At 38.6% G+C, this 22652-nt stretch overlaps 2 protein-coding genes across 3 annotated transcripts in view; one reads left to right on the top strand and one right to left on the bottom strand.

Moving 5' to 3' along the window:
- Positions 1-16995, top strand: part of LANCL1 (LanC like glutathione S-transferase 1) — a 44478-nt gene extending 27483 nt beyond the window's left edge. For both annotated transcript variants that reach the window (XM_079924323.1, XM_079924324.1), the window contains exons 5-10: positions 6355-6490; positions 7039-7185; positions 9459-9641; positions 11551-11727; positions 12816-12888; positions 13500-16995. In XM_079924323.1, the coding sequence (XP_079780449.1) occupies positions 6355-6490; positions 7039-7185; positions 9459-9641; positions 11551-11727; positions 12816-12888; positions 13500-13576 (793 nt within the window). In that variant the 3' untranslated portion in view covers positions 13577-16995. The remainder of the gene's footprint in view (positions 1-6354; positions 6491-7038; positions 7186-9458; positions 9642-11550; positions 11728-12815; positions 12889-13499) is intronic.
- Positions 1-22652, bottom strand: part of CPS1 (carbamoyl-phosphate synthase 1) — a 348188-nt gene that overhangs the window by 259911 nt on the left and 65625 nt on the right. The window lies entirely within an intron of this gene.

Raw genomic sequence — 22652 nt, 5'->3', positions numbered from 1 at the left:
ATATGTGCCTTTACTGACTGCTCAGAGTGTTCAGTAGCTTTTATACTTGGGGGAAACCCAGGGGACTCTAGGGAACAGAATTTGCCACGCTTGTCATGTAGGCAGCCCTTTTTCCTCAGGACATCTTCAGGCCTGTGGTTCTAACACTCTTTGGGGAATAATACCATATATTAATACTGGTTTATTATAAAACACTCTTAAGAGAGTAAACTAAAATTTCTTTTTTTTTTGATACCTTGGTATTGAAGGTGTTTTTCTTATTTATATCTTTTTTATTACATTTCAACAGTATTTTATTTATAGACTTGCTAAGGTTAAAAATATAAAATGTGGATCTATGATAGGAAATAGCCTGTTTGTGGATGCAGATTTAATTTTTTAGATTTCTAGAGTTCATGGCAGACCAGAAAGAAAAAAAGAATTATTTGTAAATTACTTTCACATCTCCTCCCTTTTAAGGGAAAAATTTCTAAGTCTTTTCAGTTCAACTTCAGGAAATCCAACATTACTTGATGTCATCCATTATTTAATAAACCTACTTACTTGTTTTACTTTCCACCTCACCTTTTTCCTCACATCACACAGCCCTTTTATATCACAGACACTCATATTCTCCGTGTGGTGTCTGTGTTGTGCTCTACTGCCAGCATAGTATTTCATCTTACCATTCCTGTATTTGCTTAATATAGTGGTCTTTCAGAATCATAATCTTGAGTTTTAGAAACCAAAAGGACCTTTGGGATTAATGAAAGTCTACTCCTTAGACAAACTGAAATCCAAAGAAATCAGTTTCCGTAAGGTAGGGGTTCTTCGCTTTGGAATTTTGAGAATCTTAGGGCTTCCAGAGGTATATAGAAAACCCCCAAACTGCATTCAACATGGAGAGAACATTTATTACACTTTTCTTGGAGGCGTCTGTGACTCCCCAAAAGGAGTGTGTGTGCATGTGTGTGCGATCATGTTCAAATTGTCCTGCAGTTGTCTGAAGCAAGTGTTGGGGAAGATAATAAATAGCACTAGTTCTTCCTACTGCTTGATTTATACTGTCTGTTTTCTCCCTTCCTTCTATATAGAGATAGCTGGTGTCACTACACAAATAAAGAGCATTGCCTGTTTTGTGCCCAGTTAAGTGACTATAGCATATAGCGTGCTTTGGGGCCAGCACTTAGAGTGATGAACACTTTGGCTTTCTGGTCAGAAAATGTTATACCCTGTTTCTTTTGTAGTGTGATGAGTAAGAAAAGGACTTCTTTTTAAAAAGTTACAAACTTTTGATGACAAAAGGCAAAAACTCTCCCAGTAACACCCTGGGGAAATATTGCTAGGAGTAGAACAGAATTATCCTGTTTTTATATGTCTTTTTTCTTCCTTCAGTGACTTGCCTCTTCTAAAGATCAGTTGCTATTAATATCAACATAGCAAAACAAATAAAGGAAGCTGCAATGATACGGGTTTGAGAGTTTCTGAAAACATATTAAATAACCATTTGATTGATAAATGCTGTCATTTCTTCATTTTATCTTAAGAATATAGCATGTAAAACATGGATTTAAAGTCCTGCTTTTAGTAATTGTCAGATCCAACTAATAAGTTTTATTTTTTATTTTTTTAGGGAACGTACCAACAGTTTTTTTCCTTTGTCTTTCTCTTTCTGACTTTGTTTTTAACGTTTATTGAAATATGGTTGATTTACAATATTGTGTTTCAGGTGTACAATAAAGTGATTCAGTTATATATATATAATATATATATTCTTTTTTAGAATCTTTTCTATTATAGGTTATTATAAGATATTGAGTACAGTTCCCTGTGCTACCTAGTAGGTCCTTGTTGATTATCTATTTTATATGTAGTAGGGTGTATATTTTGATCCCAAACTCCTAATTAATCCCTCCCCCCACCCTTTCCCTTTTGGTAACCATAAGTTTGTTTTCTCTGTCTGTGAGACTGTTTCTGTTTTGTAAATAAGTTCATTTCATCATTTTTTTAATTCCATATATAAGTGATATCATATATTTGTCCTTCTCTGTCTGACTTACTTCATTTATAATAATAATCTCTAGGTCCAGCCATGTTGCTGCAAATGGCATTATTTCATTCTTCTTTATGGCTGAGTAGTATTCCATTGTATATATATACCACATCTTCTTTATTCATTCATCTGTCACTGGACTCTTAGGTTGCTTGGTTGCTTCCATGTCTTGGCTATTGTAAATAGTGCACTATGAACACTGGGTTAGATACATGCAACTAATGAGTTTTAATGAATTTAAATACAGAAAAAATGGAATACTTCCTTCTTAAGTATTATTATAATGAGATGCACTGAACAATACTTTATTTTCGAGTATTTGAAAGGTACCTGCTATCAACTTCCCGGATGCAAATGTGTTTGGTTGCAAAATAATTGGTATGCTAGTTATATATCGCCACCTAGTGGTAATGCAGGTCATAGCATTGGCAAATAAAGGAATGGTGTTTTCTAATTCAGTGGTTCAAACACATTTTATTTAGGTGAGAACATCATTGGAGTTAATGCAATATGCAATAATTGTTTTTATTAACTCCCATAGAACAGAGTTTGTTTAAAAAATTGATAGTCATTTCCCTCTTTGAATAGTTCTTTCAATACCCTTTACAAAAATCCAGAGTGCTTTTCTATCTCTAAATTCTATACAGTTTGATACATTTATATTAAAACTCGATAATAAATTCTTATGAAAACTCTGAGATGTTCATTCTGTTTACTACAACAGTTAAGTCTGTATCTAGTAACAGATTTTATTAAGTTCTTAACATTACTGAGCTGCCAGTTCTGGTGTGAGAAAAAAATAGAATTTTTCTTAATAAATGTTATTAAGTCATTTAAAAATATTAGGGGTATTGTTTGTGTGTGTGTGTGTGTGTGTGTGTGTGTAGTATTGAAGTAGAAAAAAATGGTCCATAACCACCCAGATAACTCTGTTGGCACTGGGGGGAAAAAAAGTCAATCAAGGTATTACAAGCAAATTGAAAGCAACCTCTGACCACTGTGTCCCTATTCCTAACATAACCACTGTTCCACTGTGAGTTAAATGCCTGTGTTTGTAATAGAGAAAAATGCATGAGCCAACATTTGCATATTTAACCAATTTGATTGAGATGCCTCCATTTGTTGAGATATAATATGGACAAATTTAACTTTGTCAGTAACTGCAACCAGCCAAGCTTTTTCAAACCCCTCTTTCCTGTTGGGGAGTAAGTTCCCTTAAGGATGCTTTCATAACTTTTTCTCAGTCATTGTTTCATAACTGTAAGCCCTTTTTACTCACTAAAATCATCTCATTCTGCTTATTTAAACATGTCTTCTTCATTTTTAAGCCTAAGTGTTCCCCTCCCACCACAGGCTTGTGGAAGTGGGGAGGGAGGGGTTGGGAGAGGAGGATTGTTTTCTCTTTCACAAGTACCTTCCTTTCAGAGTTAGGACTCTCTACCTACTGATGTATAGCCTGGTGGTAGCAATTGTTAGGTTTTTGTTTTCTTGTTTGTAGATATTGGTTGCCTCCAGAGATTAGAGGTAGGGGCTATATACCCTCTCAGCTATCACCTTACCACTGAGTAAATGAAGGCACAAGCAGTTAACCAAACTCTACCAAATGTACAAACATTAGGAAGAAGACACACACACACACACACACACACACACACACACACACACACACAATTGGTCCTCTGCCCTGTTCTTGTGGCTCAGAGAAAGCCACATCATCCTTTGACCCTTCTTAGATCTTACTCATCAAACAGTGCTAGAGCCCGTACCATCTCCCAGATGTCCCACCCATCTTCACCACTCATTCCACCAGTGAGATCCATTTTCTAACATTCCTTACTACACTTATTATCAAATCCTCTGGTGTAAATTTTGATAAAGTTATTTGAAGTGCCAAGTCTCTCTGAATGTTGACTCCTTGCTAGAATACTTCAAATATAACCAATCACTCCAGGGATATGATTTTTGATACTTCAAATGCTTATTAACCATTCTTAGTATATAAAGTTAAATAATATACATACACAGGCATCGTTTATATGTAACTACTTTAAAAATACATTTTTAAATCAGAAGAGACCATTCATTTTATAGATGAGAAATTTAAAGTATAGCAATTAAATAGCATGTTTAGTGTCATAAACTACCCGGTGACAAGGTCATTTTTTTGGTAAGGCTAATGTCCTTTCATTACTACTCTTTTCCAGAAATGCCCTGACTCTACCCCCCATACTTTTATAGTATACCAATATCATTTTGTCCAGTTTCACAAAAAATTAAATTGTTTTAATAATTTAAATGGTCTCACATTGAATTTATAGAATAATTGAAGGATAATTGGGATATGCTTTCAAAATTTCATGAAAAATGTATGTGATGAAAAATGTAGAATAGCAAGGACATTTTCCCTATTTCCTGCCTCCCCCGACCAAAAAAAAAAAAAAGGTTCATTCTCAGAGTTCAGACTGCAAGTACAGTTGCGTCCCTGAGCTCTTATCCCTCTGTGAGCTCCACCTACTTTCTGGTTCCCTGGTACTTCCCTTGTTGGTTCTCTGGATAGAAATCTGAGGCTTTGGTTATCCTACTCAGGCACACAGTTCCCACGAATGTGCCTGCATCTTGGGAGTCAAGTGATGGGGAGGCTAGAAGGAGAAGTGAGGCAATGGGCCTTCCCTCACCCCCTCACCCCTGGGACCACAGCCCCTCCAGTCAATGAGGACAGGTCCCTCCCTCAGAGTTTTGGCTCCTGTTGCCTTGGCTTCTGCTGCCACCATGAGATTGCTTGTGGCCTAGGGAGTGAAAGAACAGAAAAATGCAAATAAAGAAAAATGAGGTGTTTTACCCACTCTCTCTGATATTAAGAGTTCCCCTTCCTGGAGATAAAACTAAAGGGCTGGGGCTTCCCTGGCGGCGCAGTGGTTGAGAGTCCGCCTGCCGATGCAGGGGACACGGGTTCGTGCCCCGGTCCGGGAAGATCCCACATGCCACGGAGCGGCTGGGCCCGTGAGCCATGGCCACTGAGCCTGCGCGCCCGGAGCCTGTGCTCCGCAACGGGAGAGGCCACAGCAGTGAGAGGCCCGCGTACCGCAAAAAAAAAACCTAAAGGGCTCTTGCCGGGACTGTCTCCGTCAGCACTTTGATGCCCACTTCCAGGTTTCAGGCGGCACTGAGTTCAGGCCAGGGGGGAAAATGTGGTAAACTCACCACTGATTTGGCAGTACTTCAGATTCTGGTCATCCCCATTCTGCCAGCTACTGGTTAGTTTTCAGGGTTCTCAGTAGCAGCTTCACACATTCTCTCTAGGTTTTGGAGCTACACATACTGACTGCGAGAGACAGGTTGGCATATGCTTAGTTACTCCACCTGACCTGGAACCAGAGCCGAAAACAACTTTTTTTTTTGAGAAGTTTAACTGAGTCTATCAATAGGGAGCTAATAAATTATAATACATTCATTCAGTGGAATACTGTACAACTGTGATAAAGAATGAGATCACTCTGTATGTAATGCAGAGGAATGGTTGTCGAGATGTATTGTTAAATAACAAAGCCACAAAACACTTGGGGAAATATGTTTATAAATAAGTATATGTATTCGTATATGTGCATACAATAGTTCTAGGAATATATAAGATACTGGTAATCCTGGTTATTTCCAAAGAGAAGGAGTAATAGCTGGGAGACCGACTGATCCCTTTGTGCTGTCGGTATGTGCTACCGTTTGTGGTAACTCAGGCTGCTATACAAACACTTCAGCTAGGCCAGATGACATATTTAAGAAATAAGCAAGGGGATAACTAGGGTACAGCAGGCATTTCATTTTATGGAAATAGGCCCTTTGAGTGTTGCCTTAGTCCTTTCCTCAGACTGAATGTTATAATAGCCAGTGGGTCTTGGCTTCTCTGACCGCAACTGCTGGTCTCAGAGCATGCCTCCTTGAGGGGCTAGGGAGGCTGCAGGTGGTCCCAGCCACACTCATGTATTCCTTCATTCTTTGGACTTCTTATTTGTCAGTTCCATTGTGGGCTGAAGAAAAGAAATGTAGTTGATGGTTCATCTTTGAACCCTGATTATTACCCTTTGTGGTCTGGCCCAGCCCTCTTAGTATTTAAAGTATAACAATATATAGGTTATAATATGTAAGTATATTTAAATATTTTATATATTTTATTATTATATGTTTAAAATAATATAATAATTCCATATATGTGTATATATATAACTATATATATATTTGTGTGTGTTGTTTTAAACATATCATTTTTTAAGTATATATCTCTGCCTGGTCCCTTTTACATTATCTTAAGCATGTATTTTTATTCCCAGGCTAATTCACCTAAATAAGATTGATCCCCATGCTCCAAATGAAATGCTCTATGGACGAATGGGCTACATCTGTGCTCTTCTCTTTGTGAATAAGAACTTTGGAGTGGAAAAGATTCCTCAAAGCCATATTCAGCAGGTACTGCGTTTTTGTGCTTTTTGGAGTCTTTTTAGGATCCCACCTACTACCTGCCTAAACTATTGGTTTTGTTTCCCTGGTTGGCACATCCCAGGTAGCTGGAAGGTAAGGTGTATCTTAACCTCTGAAGGTCAGGCATGATCAGAGAACCAGCAGCTTCACTTGGAGTGCTGCTGGAAACTGTATAGAGAGTGACTTGGACTAAGAAGTCCAGCTGCTCCATTTGAGAGTTTAGAGGCCATTCAGAGGAAAATACGGGCCAGATTTCACCTCCAAGGTGCAGGTGTTCCTCTCGTATCTGAAGGAGCTTTGCTTTCCTTTGACAGGTGAATTCTTGTGAGCTGTAGTAGAAAGAGTTCAAAATCTTCCAGACTCTCCCTCTTTTAGGCAGAATAATCCCATGTGCTTCTCTGAGTACAGAAGCAAACTGTGCCCGTCCATGGCCATCAGGTGGTGTCGAATTTGCCATGTTCTCCAGTGCCTCTTAGCAAAAAGTTCCTTGGCGCCATTCTCGTTCTTTCCTTATTTTGGTCAATTTCTCCCTGCAGATTTGTGAAACAGTCTTAACCTCTGGAGAAGACCTAGCTAGAAAGAGAAACTTCACAGGAAGGACTCCACTGTTGTATGAATGGTACCAAGAATATTACGTGGGGGCCGCTCATGGCCTGGCAGGAATTTATTACTACCTGATGCAGGTAAGAGGGGATGATGATGGAGCTAGAATGTGATTCCTGACTGTACTATCTAGGGTGAGAAGACAGGTGCTTCAGCTCTATTTTTTCATTCTGCCAACCACTGCATCACTCTCCTGGTAATCACCTGGCCTAGGTAAACAGGGACAGTGCTTGTGAAAGTGCATTTAAAGTGTGTAAACATAAAAGCCAGTGTGCTTTGAGATGATTGATTTGTAGGTGAGCACACTTGCCCACCTCACGCCGCTTGTGCAGACTAAAGTGTTTTGACCTATTCTTTTAGATGAAGTGCCTTCTGCTCTGCTCTCTCTCAGCAGATGCCTTGAATTAGTATTATTCCACACGATAAGGCACAACCCATTGAGACAAATTTCAGGAGTAAGAACAAAATCAGTAGAAAACAAAGGAGAATATGCTGCCTAAAGCTCAGTTAGAGAGCAAAACTAAGGAGCCTTTTCGGTGGATTTTGTGTAACTTACCTGAAAAATAGCTGAATATGCCATGCTCAACGGTTCTTCGGATCTAAAACTATTGGGGGACATCAGCCAAAGCCAAGTAGACTAAGGGCAAATAGAGTTAACTGCATCAAGCATAACCCGGAAAGGGAGGTCAGAAGAGGGCTTCTCATGAGAGCATCATTTCCAGGGGCTTGTTTAACTCTCCTTAAGGAGAAATCGGCACTTTGTGTAAGAATAAGAATTCATGGGAAAAGAATATTGAATTTTTAATGATGGTAAAGGTGCCCCCCTCAACTTCCCAAAGTACAATGTGGCATAAAGAAAAGTGTTTCATTGATATGTTCCACAAGAGTGGTTGGATATAAATACCAGTAGCTGGTTGAGTAGCTGGCTATAATAATGCAAAATCAACATCAGACCTACCCTCTCCCTATAACTAAACAAGGACAACAAAGCTGAAAAACAGGGTTATTATTGCTTTTCAATGCAGAGTCACTGAATGTTAGTGGCAGTAGGAGACCAGCTCTTGTATTTATTCTGCACTTCTCAATTCAGAGTTTTATAATTAGGGGTTTTGACAATTCAGACTTAAATTCCTTTACTTTTCTGGCACACTCCCTTGTTGGCTCTCTATTTCCAGAAGTAAATACAGATTCTTGAAAGTTTTCGGGAAAGAAGAAAAACCTTGAAGTTTCAAGGTGAATTAGAATCACACATGTTAATGACTGGATGGCCTCATGACCTTTCTTTGAAGCAGATCATCAGGTGTCTTACCCTCTGCCTCCATGTGTTGGTTGTAGTAAGAAACCTGGAAACCCAAGTATTGAATTTTCCATTTGCACATAATTATCTATTTGAAATGATTTAATTTTTAATCCTAAAAGTACATTCTGGTAGGTGCCTATGTATCAACATAAAACATTATTTTTAGGCCATTTTGGATAACTTCTGCAAGTTTGAGGAGAATCCAGTCATTCAACTCTAGAGTTTTAAACTGAGCTTGAACAATATTCTTTGGGTAAAGTGAAATCTAAATGTGCCCTAAAGAACTTTGTTGCGTGTTCGGTATCTGTGAGCGCCTTATGGTCGGTATCTCCTCGTTCCCTGCCGCCTCTGCCTGTGCTTCACAGCACTGCCTCCCTCTCATCCCAGGTGCTCGCCCCCTGCCTGGCAAAGACAAGACTGAGTTTGTTGTTGTGAGGTGCATTGAATTAAGACCAGGACCAAAAGGAGAAACTAAAAATTGTATCAAAATGAAGGCTCATATGCCATATGGCAACGAGTCCTATAAATCCATACATTGTTGTATCAAAATAATCCTTCATAAGTATCAGTCCCAGATCTTTTGCAGAAAGGCTTAATCTAGAGTCACACCAATGCGGGATCTAGATCCCAGGTCTCCCAACTTGTTAGCATCCTCTCCTATTGGAAATATCACCTATCACTTCTCTAGATGCAAGTTGTGCCTGGTTTGTCTAATGCATCTCTTTGTGGTCTTTAAAGTGTATTTAAGGTATCAGAACCTTAGGAAACTTCTCATACACTCACATTCTTAAGCATTGGCTTTGGAAAATTATTCATATGTATATAGATAACAATAAATATCGAAAAATAATACGTACATAAGGCTCCAAGTATTAACTGATAGCCTAATTTTAGTTTGGACCAATAGGTAAAAAAATTGGATGGAATCCAGAACCTCTTAATGACTTCCAGTTCATTTTGGTCATGTTTTCCTTCTTATTTAAAACTCATCCCTGAGCCTTAGGAAGGTCTGTTTGTTTCCGCAGAACTGATAATTCCCTTTCTTGTTTTTAGCCCAGCCTTCAAGTGAGCCATGGGAAGTTACATAGTTTGGTCAAGCCCAGTGTAGACTATGTCTGCCAGCTGAAATTCCCTTCCGGCAATTACCCTCCTTGTGTGGACGATACTCGGGATCTGCTAGTCCATTGGTGCCACGGTTCTCCCGGGGTAATCTACATGCTCATTCAGGCCTATAAGGTACCGTGAATTTTCTCGTTTTTAGAAATAAATTGGAAAACATAATATAAAATTCTATAATTTAAATTAGTTTTCCATATAATTCTTGAACAATATATAGACAAACCATTTGTTGGACCTAAAATCACTTTGCTGTATGCATTAGAATTCATTTTCACAGTATCCATCTGTACCACAGCACGCATTATTTCATAGAACAGGGGACTGCTTCACGGACAGGTAGAGGAGCCAAGATTAGCATCAGTGGCAGAGCCAAGATAAATATCCCAGGAGCTCAATTAAAAATAGAAAGAATCTCCTTGGGCATTGCTGGTGGGATGTAAAATGGTAAAGCTACTGTAGAAAGCAGTTTGGCGGTTCCTCAAAAAATGAAACACAATTAACATATGATCCAGCAGTTCCACTCCTAGGTATATATACCCAAAAGAAGTAGAAACAAGGTTTCAAACAGATACTTGTACAGCAGTGTTCCACAGCAGCATTATTCACAGTAGCCAGAAAGTAGAAACAATCCAAGTGTCCATCAACAGATGAATGATGGACAAAATATGGTGGATACATACAATGGAATATTATTTAGCCATAAAAAAGAATTAACTTCTGATCCATACTACAACATGCATGAACCTTGTAAACATTATGCCAAGCGAAGTAAGCCATATCCAAAAGGACAAATACTGTAGGATTCCACTTATATGATGTGATGGTTAACACGAGGTATCTAGAACAGACAAATTCATAGAGAGTAGAATAAAAGTTACTAGGGGCTGGGAGGGTGAGAATTATTGCTTAATGGGTACGAAGTTTCTGTTTGGAATGTTGAAAAAATTTTGGCAATAGATAATGGTGATGGTTATACAACATTGGGAATGTAATTAATACCACTGAATGGTCCACTTTAAATGGTTAAGATGGTAACTTTTATATCTGTATTTTACCATTATTTTAAAAATTCAAGTATCACTTCTAAAAAGCATGCTATGACAGAGCCATAATCGAAGAAGAAAAGGTTTTTCTTTGAGGGGGAAAAAATGGAAGTAAACCAAGATATCTATGTTCATTGGTGCCCGTTCTACAAATTACAAATCTATAGACTCTAAATAGGGACTGGCATCTCATGGCCTAAGTAAGCGTTTAGTATATCAGATTTTGCCTTCAGGAAGTTAAATATAATGCACAAACTTTTAAACTGTCTTATTCTACTTCTCTACTGCAATGAGATATTAAAAATGTCAGGAATTCCCAAGCGGTCCAGTGGTTGGGACTCCATCCTTCCACTCTAGGGGGCACAGGTTCCATCCCTGGTCAGGGAACTAAGATGCCACAAGCCATGCAGTGTGACCAAAAGTAATAATAATAATAATAATAATAATATTTTTAAACCTTTGATCAAGATATAGGAGGCCACAATAGATTGTTAAGACGTATCTATTTTTCTGAAAAGTATAGTGTTTTATAATCAAATCAGTTTTTGTAATCAATTTGATAAACAGTTTCTTCTCCAGTGTATAAAGAAACTTTCTAGTAGTGAAGGGTATCATTGTTACAGAAAAGACAGTGTTTATTCTTTGGAAATTGACTAACGATAACAGCAAGTTGCAAGTAAATAAGGCTACTTCACCAATAACACCCGCACACGCAAACATACATACATATAAAACTTACACCATGCAGACAAGGTCATGCCCAGTTACGTATTTAAAAACAAAAAAAAAACCTAGTGAATTCTTGTAATTTGTCCCCACTGATAAAACACATCTCTCTGTCTCTGTATTCCTACCCTTCCTTGCCGAGGCACCTCCCTGTCTCCTCCCTTACCCCGTCTCCCTTTCTCTCCTATCAGGAAGGAAGGTCAGTGGAGGTTTCTTTTCTATCCCTTGTAATAAAACTATGTTCCTTGACTCTGCAGGTGTTCAAAGAGGAACGGTATCTCAATGATGCCTATCAGTGTGCTGATGTGATCTGGCAGTATGGCTTGCTGAAGAAGGGGTACGGGCTGTGCCACGGCGCTGCAGGGAATGCCTACGCCTTCCTGTCACTGTACAACCTCACGCAGGACGCGAAGTACCTGTACAGGGCCTGTAAGGTAGGAGTCAGAACCGCTGAACAGAACGCACCTTTGCACAGGAGGCTGTAGAAGTGTCTCTAGTTAATCTGATTTAATTCATTTATGTTTTTACACCATAAGTCTATAGAACAAACACAGTTTAAGAAAAACCTTCAAAAGCTATTCAGTTGGTCATTTGTAGAGATGTGGATGGACCTAGAGAGTGTCATACAGAGTGAAGTAAGTCAGAAAGAGAAAAGCAAATATCATATAATAACGCATATATGTGGAATCTAGAAAAATGGTACAGACGATCGTATTTGCAAGGCAGAAATAGAGACACAGACGTAGAGAACAAATGGGTACCAAGGGGGGAAGGGGGGGTGGGAGGAATTGGGAGACTGGAATTGACACATATACATTATTGATACTATGTATAAAATAGACAACTGATGGGAACATGCTGTATAGCACAGGGAACTCTACCTAATGCACTGTGGTAACCTAAATGGGAGGGAAGTCCAAAAGGGAGGGGATATCTGTATGTGTGTGGCTGATTCATTTTGTTGTGCAGTGGAGGCTAACACGACATTGTAAAGCAACCATACTCCAATAAAAATTTTTTAAAAAGGAAAAGAAAAGAAAATGAGAGAAGAGGGCATTGGTGGGGCAGTTCTATAAACAGGACTGCCTTAGTTAGTTATTTAGAACTTTGGACTACCCATGTGTCATTAAATGTTTTGCTGTGGAAGAAAAAAATTTTTAATCAAAAAATAAAAATTTAAAAAGCTATTCAGTTGAATTAGCTTTTTTTTTTTTTTTTAAAGGACATAAATCTACTCAGCAGCATTTGTGGTGGGGTTGGAAGAGTGCTGGGAGATGTAAGGCGGTTTTGTTCCTCTCTTTCTTCTCTGATAACCTTGGAGATGGCTCAGACAGCTCATTAAATTCCTCCCATGCTTCATTCGTACTCTCTTTTAGACCGTCCATTTCTCTGCATCAGCCCCTTTCTCTGCCTTGAAGATAGTTTTTGACTTTTCAGAGTAAATGTTAGAGACAATCTCTGTCAACTTTTAGGGGTCTCTAGAAGAAATCACTTCAGTAATTTAACTTGGTCTCATTTTCAGTTCGCTGAATGGTGCTTAGATTATGGAGAACACGGATGCAGAACACCAGACACCCCCTTCTCCCTCTTTGAAGGTATTTTTCACACGTTACTTACTTGCCTTATAATATCAGCATCTGCTTCTCTGCTTAGTAATTAATGTATCTTAATTTGAGTTTTGTCAACAAATTAATTTCATAGTTATTTCTTAAACTGCTTCTTTATTTCCTAATACAATAACTCAGTATTAAAAATCAGTTTTTTTATGGACCACCATGGACCCAATAGTAGTAGTTATTATGGTGACTACTGTTTATGGAGCCAGGCACATGCTGGGCATTTTGCAGATGTTTTATCATAAATCATCGCAGCAAAAATATACATTATTCCTCATGTCACAGATGAGGTTCCTGAGGCTCAGACAGGTAAATGGGGCCACGGTGAAGGAGCTCACATATGGTAACTGGCAGGGCCATGCCTTGAACTTGTCTGGCTCCGCTTTCCCTCCTGTCTTCCACCTGGGTAAAGAGGCTGAGCCTCTCACTCGTGATCTTGTCTAACAAGCTGCAACATATATAAACAGGTGCCCACTTCATTTAAATCATTTAAGTTAATATCATACTGTCGTTTATGCTGCAAAATGAAGCCAGTCTATAATACATTCATCATTTGGTGTAGTAACTTGTGCCTCTTTCTTTTCCTTCAGGAATGGCTGGAACAATTTATTTCTTGGCTGACCTCCTAGTGCCCAAGAAAGCCAGGTTTCCTGCATTTGAACTGTAAGAGGAAAGTCCCCCCAGTGCAACTCACTGCATGAGCCTTTCTGTATATCATACCTGGGCTAAAGCAACAATAGAGTCAAACTGTGTACTTGATTTAGTTGATTTTTTTTTTTCAGAATATGTCTTTAATTCAGTTCCTTTTTTATTATTTACTTTTATTTTAAAATATCCAGGGAAATCTAAATTAACTTCAGTTTATCCTAAAGGGAGGACAGGTGATATATGTACAGTATTTTGAGGGCATATATGCATATATTTCAGAACTTGGAGGCAGTCGTATTCTTACTAAAGCTTATGAATATAACCGTCTGTTACAGTTCTAAAAATGTTTAAAACAACTAAATGTAGATAAATACATGCTTATCGCTGGATATTGACCTCCACCTCTTCCCTTTAGTATTTTTTTTTATGACAGTTTTATGACTTTGCTTTTCTCTAAGTGGTTGATAATGAAAGGGGACAAAAATATAACTATATGCTTCCAGGGCAAAAATTGCAAGAGTTGCCAACTGGGCTAGGGACCTAAACACCCTTTTTCAAATTCACAATGCTTATTTAAACTAGAGATAAACATACTTTCAAATTTGCCTCTTTTTGTTAGTAGAGCATCCAGGCTCTATAATCCAACATCTTTATCGAAAACTTCTGAAATGTGATGGTCATTGTATGAAAATTCTGATTTGAAAGTTATTTCAAGATAAGCTAACAAAAAGTTTGTTTTCTCCAAATAAGCTAGTATGTTTTGGAACTACTTATGTATATTTGTTTCTTCTTTGGGATTAGTGTAAGATCGGGAAATGAGATTTCTGTGTGTAAATATATTATGACCTAGGATTTGAGTCCACCCTTTCTGACTGACCTTCTAAATTCTGATTTGTGTTTTACTTACTTTGCAATGACTATGCTTTATAAAGCGTTGGCTGCTTGGTACAAGCCATAAGATGTTTTCCTTCCTATCTATCTAGATGTTGATCTTTTCACTAAATAGTAGAGCATTCTACTTGTTTAAAAAGGGGGGGAGGGCTGCTATATTGCAAAATCGCTAAGCTTTCCATAGAAATGCTGGTTCCTGAGAAGGTATTATCCAGTGATTATTCTTAGAACAAATGGCTTTTGTCCCTTTGCATAGCCTAGGCTTTAACACTCATCCATTTCTGAGCCCTCAGGATCGGGTACTGATAAGGTAGGTGAGGAATCCCTGGTGCTTCAAATTCTGTACAAGTGTTTTGACTCATCAGCTCCCATTCCTCCTCCTTCCATTGCTGACTTTCCCAGGCTTGTTTTGTCTTTTCTATGTATTTTGACTGATTTTGAAACATTTTGCCGCTTTTAAGAAAACAGGCTCTAAGAATTTTTAATGTGCCTATTTCACAGCTTTCTCGGTCACAAAAACATGCTCTTTTTATTGCAACTTTGAACCAAATCCCCACGGAGTATATGTTGGTTCCTGTGGATAGCAATCCCCTATTCTTTTCCATTTAGCACCAAAATAGCTAATATTATTGGCAATTGCCTGACCCTTTAAAGGCTACTGACAGTAGGATCTAAAACACAGCCCACTGCTCAGTTCCCAGGATTAGCTTATTCCTCTGTGACTCATGCTAGTCAGGGACAACCTTGTGCCTCTCAGATTTTGAAGTGTTGCTGGCAAGCTGTGTGCAAGCTGTGCCTTTCTCGTGAACATTTCACATGAACAGTGTCAGCATCCACAGGAAAGCTAACCTGCCTTTGGATGGGTGTCCAGCTTGAAAGAATAGACCCCGTTTGGTTTAAATGTCTTACTGTACTGTACCTGCACTTTTAGCTACTATAGTTACTAACCAAGGGAAAAAGAACAAAACACTTTCTCTTAACCAGAGGAGACTGATCACAGTGCTTCAGCAAACATCTTAATTTAACCCCAGGAAGACATCAAGGCAGGGAGAAGAACATTTTGAATAAGATTCTTATTCCTATTGGGATCGCTGTTTAGCTCCTGCCATCCCCTAACAAATTTATCAATGCAAACACAAGTCAGTTTTCATTGTTTACTTTAGCTTTGTAAGTTATTAAACTGGCAGGATTTTATATTTGTGCCATTGTTTGTTTTATTTATGTTTAAGAGCTCAGAACGTTTGATAGGATTTTAAACTCAGGCAAAGGCTATAAAACTCAGACTAATACCCTAACACCATGGTAGAAACTGAAATTTTTACACTAGTTTCTTAGTTTTGAAAGGAAGAGGCATCATTTCAGCTCTATTTCTGTTACATCATTTTTCCCTCAGATATTTTTCTTTTTGTTAGAAAACAGAACAAGATGAAAAACTGTGCAAAATTGCTTCCCAGAAAACTCAGAAATATCTTTTATCTCCATGTAAAGACTAGGTAGTGAAACCTTAAAACCTTGTCAAGCAGTATTCATTTATCCTGTCGTGTGTTTCTATGAACGTCACGATCAGTTATTTACGTCAATCCTATTGGTCCCATCAAGAAGTCAGTCTTTAATCCTTAGAGTCGTTTGACCCTCTTTCATCTTTGATGTCACTTCCAATTATTTGGCATCAAAAGCCTTCACGGTAGGTAGAGTTTTAGGTAAAAGCGGCCGTTTTCTGTCTTATTACAACTTCCCCGCATAACTTGAGAGGTATACTTTGCTCATAAGTCCTCAGGTTAATTGGTGTCTAATCTTATAATGCTCTGCCTTCTCTTGACTGAGTTTGAAATACAAAACGTGAAGAGTAAACATTAATTCATCTACTCCTTTGGCTACTTGAACTCATCTATAATCCTTTGTTATCCATACTCAATTCTGACTTCACCGCTGCTCCCCCTAAATAGGTCAGAGCACCCCACTTCTGTATTGTTAAGCTGTAGAAGAACTGTTTCTCTCCTACAGGTACAAAACAAAGTAGGATATTCAGGGATCCTACGCCAATGTTATATTGCCATTTATTGGAAAGGGCTGGAATTGTATGTATTTCTGTGTTCCGTAAAGGATTTGACTTAACTGCTTCTCAATAAAATTTTATTAGGACCATATATTGTCACGTGCTTCTTGTTTGCTTTGGTTTAAACTTAAGAAATATATTTCTTCAATGGCTTTTTCTTTATGCGCTCATTCCCTAGGGTTTGTCCCTGACTTTTTCTTCTTTGTTGGGTCAAACAAGATTTGAAGTACTTCATGAAGGTAAAAATTTATTAGAGGAAAATATTTAAAAATCTGATCATTATAGAATTAGGAAGAATCTACTAGGCTTCAAGCAAAGCAGTATATCAACCAGCTCATACATATGAGAATCCACTCTGAGGTTAGTAACTAAAGGTCTCATTCTAGAAATCGATTTCCCTGCTGACCAGTTCTGAAAGGAACTTTGACTAGAGGGGGAGATTAAATGGGGCATAATTATAAAGTGTATGTGCAGATGTTGGAAAGGAGTTCTGCTGAACCCCCTGGCATGACTGTACTACTTCTTTTCATGACACAGCTATTCAGTGTCACTTAGCACACCAAAATTTGCCAAATTATAAAATACTTGTTTCCATCCCCATATTACATTTTGTCCCCTGGTACATATGATTAAAATGCCTTTCATTCCCCTTGTCAATGGTTTGAATGACTCACAACACTAAGGATAAATGCACAGTTAATTTTATTTTGCTCCTTTGAGTAAAGGTATAGATGATGGCATCACATCTTTAGATGTGGGCAAGGGGGTGTGGAGAGGACAGTGCTTTGTAGAGGCCACCCAGAAACCCCAGAGTGATGCTTGGAGCATTCTCCCTAACTCTCCACAAGATGACATTTCAATTGGTAAGGACAGCTAGCTCTGTTCTCAGGTTTACCATTCCCCGGCTCATCTTCTACCAGAAGAAAAATAATGACAAGCACTTTAAGTTGCACCACAGTTGTAACCTCATGAGCAAACAAAACTTGAAGAAGTAGTTCATCTCCTGCGACTTACCTATAGTAGTTTATTTTTTCCTAAACTTTGCATTAGAAAAGGCCTTTGCCTCCCTGCTTCTCATACTCTCTGAATAGAATAATAATTGTTGTGTCATTTCTTCTTTCCCAAGACAGTTCCCACTGTGGATTCAGTGTCATTATAAAGCCTCATGTATTCTCTACTCTTATAAGCATCACTTAAAGTGAGAAAAATCTACAAGTCAGTCCCCTGATAATTTGCTTTCGCATTGTGTTTCCCATTCAAATTCGCCCTCTTACTTCTGAAGCTGAGGGTCAATTAACGAGGCAAGAGAACACTGGGCTTTTTTACAGTGGAGAGCATGTTGGCTTCATTGGTCCCATTATGTAAGCTTTCCAAACACTATTTTCTAGAAGCCGTGTGCTAGCGCATCCTCTGGGACTGACTTGACAGTTCTGTGAGCAATGAAAGCAAGCAGCAAACACAGTCAGCCAAGAGGTGAAATAACGAGGACAGATGAATGGATGGTAGCAGGACTGCTGCTGATAGCCAACCAGTTTAATTTCACATTTCTACATTATGTTAACTCTTCATCCACATGCAAATTACAACCATGGTGACGTTACATCTGCAGCTAACGTTCTGTAAGGCACTTAGTCATTGTGCAGGGAAAGGCAGGACTCTTGATAAATCAGTTTATAAAGTAGTGTCACAGTTACCTAATTTCTCTTCTCTAATGGAGCTGGGATATTGAGAAAGGTATTTGTAACCGGAAAAACCCTGATATGGCTCACGGTGAAAGTTGATGGTTAATATTGATTGTTCTCTGAGGATATGGCATTCAGGAATTAACATCACCCCCTTGCTGGTATTATAATCCGAAGTGCTGGCACTGTTTATATGCTGCAGACATGTCATTTTATTTAATAATGCCATGAGCAATGCTTTAGAACCATTTTATCCCCCAAATTCAATGAATGTGTATGTTGCATGCGAGACGCCTGGCAGGGGATTCTGTGTGCATAAGATATACATCCCCACTCTGACAGCTCAGAGTCTGGTGAAGAAGACAGGTAAAGAGACAAGCAATTACAAGGAAATGTTTTCTAATATTCCTGTTAACTCCCCAGTTAACTCTCCAGCTAGTCTTGCCCTTGTTCCACAAATTTCAAGTACATCCAAGTCTCTCCTGTGACCCATGTTTTCTGGCTGTATTTGTAGATACTGGAGTTCAGTACTCCTTCAGAGAGAAGGCACTTAAAAGCCACTCAGGCAGTGCAGAAGCACTCAAGAGTTCTTTCATGTGGACCACCTTGGTGACGAGCAAGGCGGAGGGAAATCTGAGAACGAAAAGTCACTTGCCCCCAAAATTGCTTGCGCTTAGTTGAACGACTTCTCAAAAACTCCCAGCATTAGGTTAGTTAATGATTTAGGTTAAATCCATTTCCTTTAGGAATCCTGTAAAAATGCAAATATTTTTGAAGAGATAGTTCATCCATCTGTGATATATCGCATCTTCGTAAATGGTTCATGACGTAGCAATTAACTTGAAGAACTTTAATCCAAACAATGTTAATTGTACTGCTAGAATATGATAGGTACCTCATTTAGCTAGGATTAGGAAGATAAGGTGATGCATGCTTTCAGCCAAAGACTCAAACAAAAGACTGTTGAAATCAGGCGATAGATATAAACAAGTGATTGCAATGCGATTCGGAACCTCATCAGGACTGGCTTTTAGTGAGTAATCAAAGGGGGAAGATAGTGTGTGAGAGTCACGTAAACTTGTATAAAGAAACATTGCGGTCAGGGCTTCACCACCATCTATGCATACAGATCATTGGGAATCTTGTTAAAATGATTCTAAAATGCCAGTGTGATGGGACCTTGGAGTCTGCATTTTTAACAGGCTCCCAGACGATGCCCATGCTGCTGGCCACAGAGCCTTTGAGTACCACAGGACTAGACAATGCACCATGGAATCCCGACTCAGTACAGAAGAAGGAAGGAAATTCAGGAGTTGGCTGACGAGTTGAGAGAATTGACGTTTGTGATCAAAGAGCACATGCACTAATAGCAAGAGCATGAAAGAGCTGGAATGATTGGAGTCTGATTTCTGATGTGACACGATTCCAAATAATGTCAAGGCAAGGAGTACAGTCTTGAGGTGATCAGTTTTCTGTGATAGTGACTGTAGCAAGTGAAAGAAATGGACTTGGAACAAATATGTGTTTATAATTTTAATGGAAAAATTGCCAAGGATTTGGAATCTTTCAATCCAAAGAGTCATAACCTTCTGGTAATATGAGAATCATGTGGAAGATAATCTAGACTAAATAATTAATTTGAGTCATCTGGAATCAATGCTTGTATGAGGAAAATTAGACCCTTCTGCCCTTGTTTAGAATTTAGAAGGAGCCATGATTAGCCAGCCAACTGTTAAAGGTGTTTGAATAGAAAAGCAGATCAATCACACTCCTTTCTCCATTTTTTTTTCTTAGCGTGTTCTGAGTAGTAAATGTACACCAGAGGCGTCATCTACCCTTACTTGCCATCATCTGTCATTTGCCATGTTTCCTAAATGAGAATTTCATGAAGTGATGTGGGTCTGTAGTGCCACAGAGGTCATCTATACAGGGATACTTCCGTGCATAAGAACAGGGCTCAACCAGGAAGCTTAGAAACATCATTAGAAACAGGAAAAACCCATTAGTTCTCAACTCCTAAACTGAAAGGCTTATACAGGTGAGTCTGGTCAGATACTCTTGTTCACATAATCGTATTCCCTGCATGTTCTATACCAGGAATTGATCCAAGATTAGATGACTCACATAACCAATGCATTTTCTACCACTTATTTCAGTGAATGGACAGCATGTTTTATCTTTCACCAGTTCTCACCTGCCCAGTTAAAAATTAGTTTCATTCACACATTATTGAAATATGTTAAAAGAACCTCTGTAGTTCTGGCTTTGATGGTCTTTTCTTCCGTTTCCTTGAAAAAGCCAAATTTATCATCTTTCTACCTGTCATTTCTTCAAGTTGACCTTCTGCTGAGTTTCCTAATTCAGTTAATGATGTTACTAACTACCAGGGTGCTCAAGTCAAAAAGTGTGAATTAACATTCTCAGACTGTTGGTTTCCAAAGTGCAGTCTCTGGCCCAGCAATGTTAATTAGCATAACCTGGAACTTGTTAGAAATGCAAATTCTAGGACCCAACAAAGACCAACTTAAGTCAGATATGCTGATATAGAAAGCAATCTGCTTTAACAACCCCAGGTGATTCTGATCACAGTCAAGTTTGAGAAAAATTAAATTTAAAAATAATGAGGTTAACATTATACTGTAGACATTTAATTTAAAATTTAGTGGTTTCAGTTTTCTGTTTTCTTGTATTTTAGAACACACACACCTATCTGTAGGCCCATGAAAAATACCTAGGCCCAAGGTACTGTGTTATTACCTAATGGGCAAAATGATACTGCTCTGGTTGATCCCCTCCACAAAGATGTTCTTGGAACAAACAAACCCCATGATTGTCTTGCTGCTGAAAGAGGAAGCACTCTGGATAGAACACTTTCTGAAATAACCTGTTTAGATACATGTCTTCCCCCACCAGACCCTCCACTCCTTGCAAAGGGCCCTGTCCAAGTACTCAACCCACTGTGCATATAAAGAGGGTGACACATAGAGGGCACTCAGAAAGTACGTGTTTACCAAACTGAATATGGCTCGACCAGCGAAAGAAATGGACTTAGAAGCCTTTTCTTAGATTTATTACATTCTGATTAATGATCTTATGTTTAACTTAGTTCCGTTTTCTGTTTTGTTTAGTACAGCTTTGCTAGACTGATTTAATAGTAACAGTCTAGTTAGTAAAACCTGAGTATTAATGAGTTGATAATATAATGAGAAACAAGATTTTGTCCAGCAGATGTCAGTAGAGCTCAGTTTAATAATTTCAACTGTTAATGAACTTAAAAAATTAATGGAGATGATGGGTGGGAGAAAATACTTGCAGCCAGAATTTTTTTCTTGACATTTGAGGAAATGGTGTCTACGTCAAAAAATCTACACAGTATTTCAGGCATCTTGGAAATGCTGCAAGTATTAACTTTAAAACAAACATGGCCTTAATGGTAAATTTCTTGCACTTCAAAGTTCAAAGCAGTTTAAATTGGATATTAAGTTATTGTTAACCAGAGCCAAAATCGTGAGACATGAAGAGAGTGCAAGCCTGTATATTTAAGATTATATAAATGTGGGTTATGATGCTGGTTGAGACTCTGAAGATCAGACTTTATTTCACTTCACTAGTTACCTGGATCACTCTTCTTTCTTGAGAGTAATATTAAGCCATACTCTTATACTTTAAGAAATACAAAGGTCCTTCCGTGATTTTACTTAAAAGGAGAGAGGGCACGGGAAAAGGGAGCCAGAAGTATTGTATTTTTTTAATTGAAGGAAAATTCACTTAAAATTCATCAAACCCAAAAGAGACTGATGAAGCCATGACACTAAAAAATTATTATAATTATCATTTGTATTACTAGGCTTTTCTTAGCTCTGAATGTCTAACTTGCTTATACCTAAGAAAGTTAGACCTTTCTAGTGAGCCTTAGAAGGCCTATCTCTATCTAGCATTGTGGCTGGGAATCAGGCCTTCTATCTTCTGGCCTCTGACTCTCTTTCCAGGCTCCTATCCCCTTCCAGCCTCCAGTGTTCTTCTCTCCACACTCTAACCACACCTTCCTTTCAGTGCCTTGAGGGCAGATACATGAAATCCTACGGAAGGACTTCTGTGGTGGTCATTACTTAGATGTCTGTCAGGGCTACCACAGGGACAGGGCAGAGGTATTAGGTACAAGGTGGAGTAAGAGTCCTTCAGGCATCCTGCCTCACTTTAACTAGGACAGGTCCATTCTAATCCACTGGATGTTATGGTAGCTATTCCTATTTTATTGGCTTATTCTCAGCCAAAAGTAAATGAAATGGATTTCTTGATGCTCAGTCCCCTCCAATACGCATACACACACACACACACACACACACACACACACACACACAGAGTCAAACTCAGAGCTCTGTCACGATTTTCTTCATAACCCCCTTTACTCTCTCCCACCCACAGTCCCACCAAGCCTCAAATTGCCCTAAGAGTCCCTGATGTAC

The sequence above is a fragment of the Stenella coeruleoalba genome (genome assembly GCF_951394435.1).
Source record: "Stenella coeruleoalba genome assembly, chromosome: 6".
NCBI lineage: Eukaryota > Metazoa > Chordata > Mammalia > Artiodactyla > Delphinidae > Stenella > Stenella coeruleoalba.
This window is presented reverse-complemented; position numbering and strand designations above follow the sequence as displayed.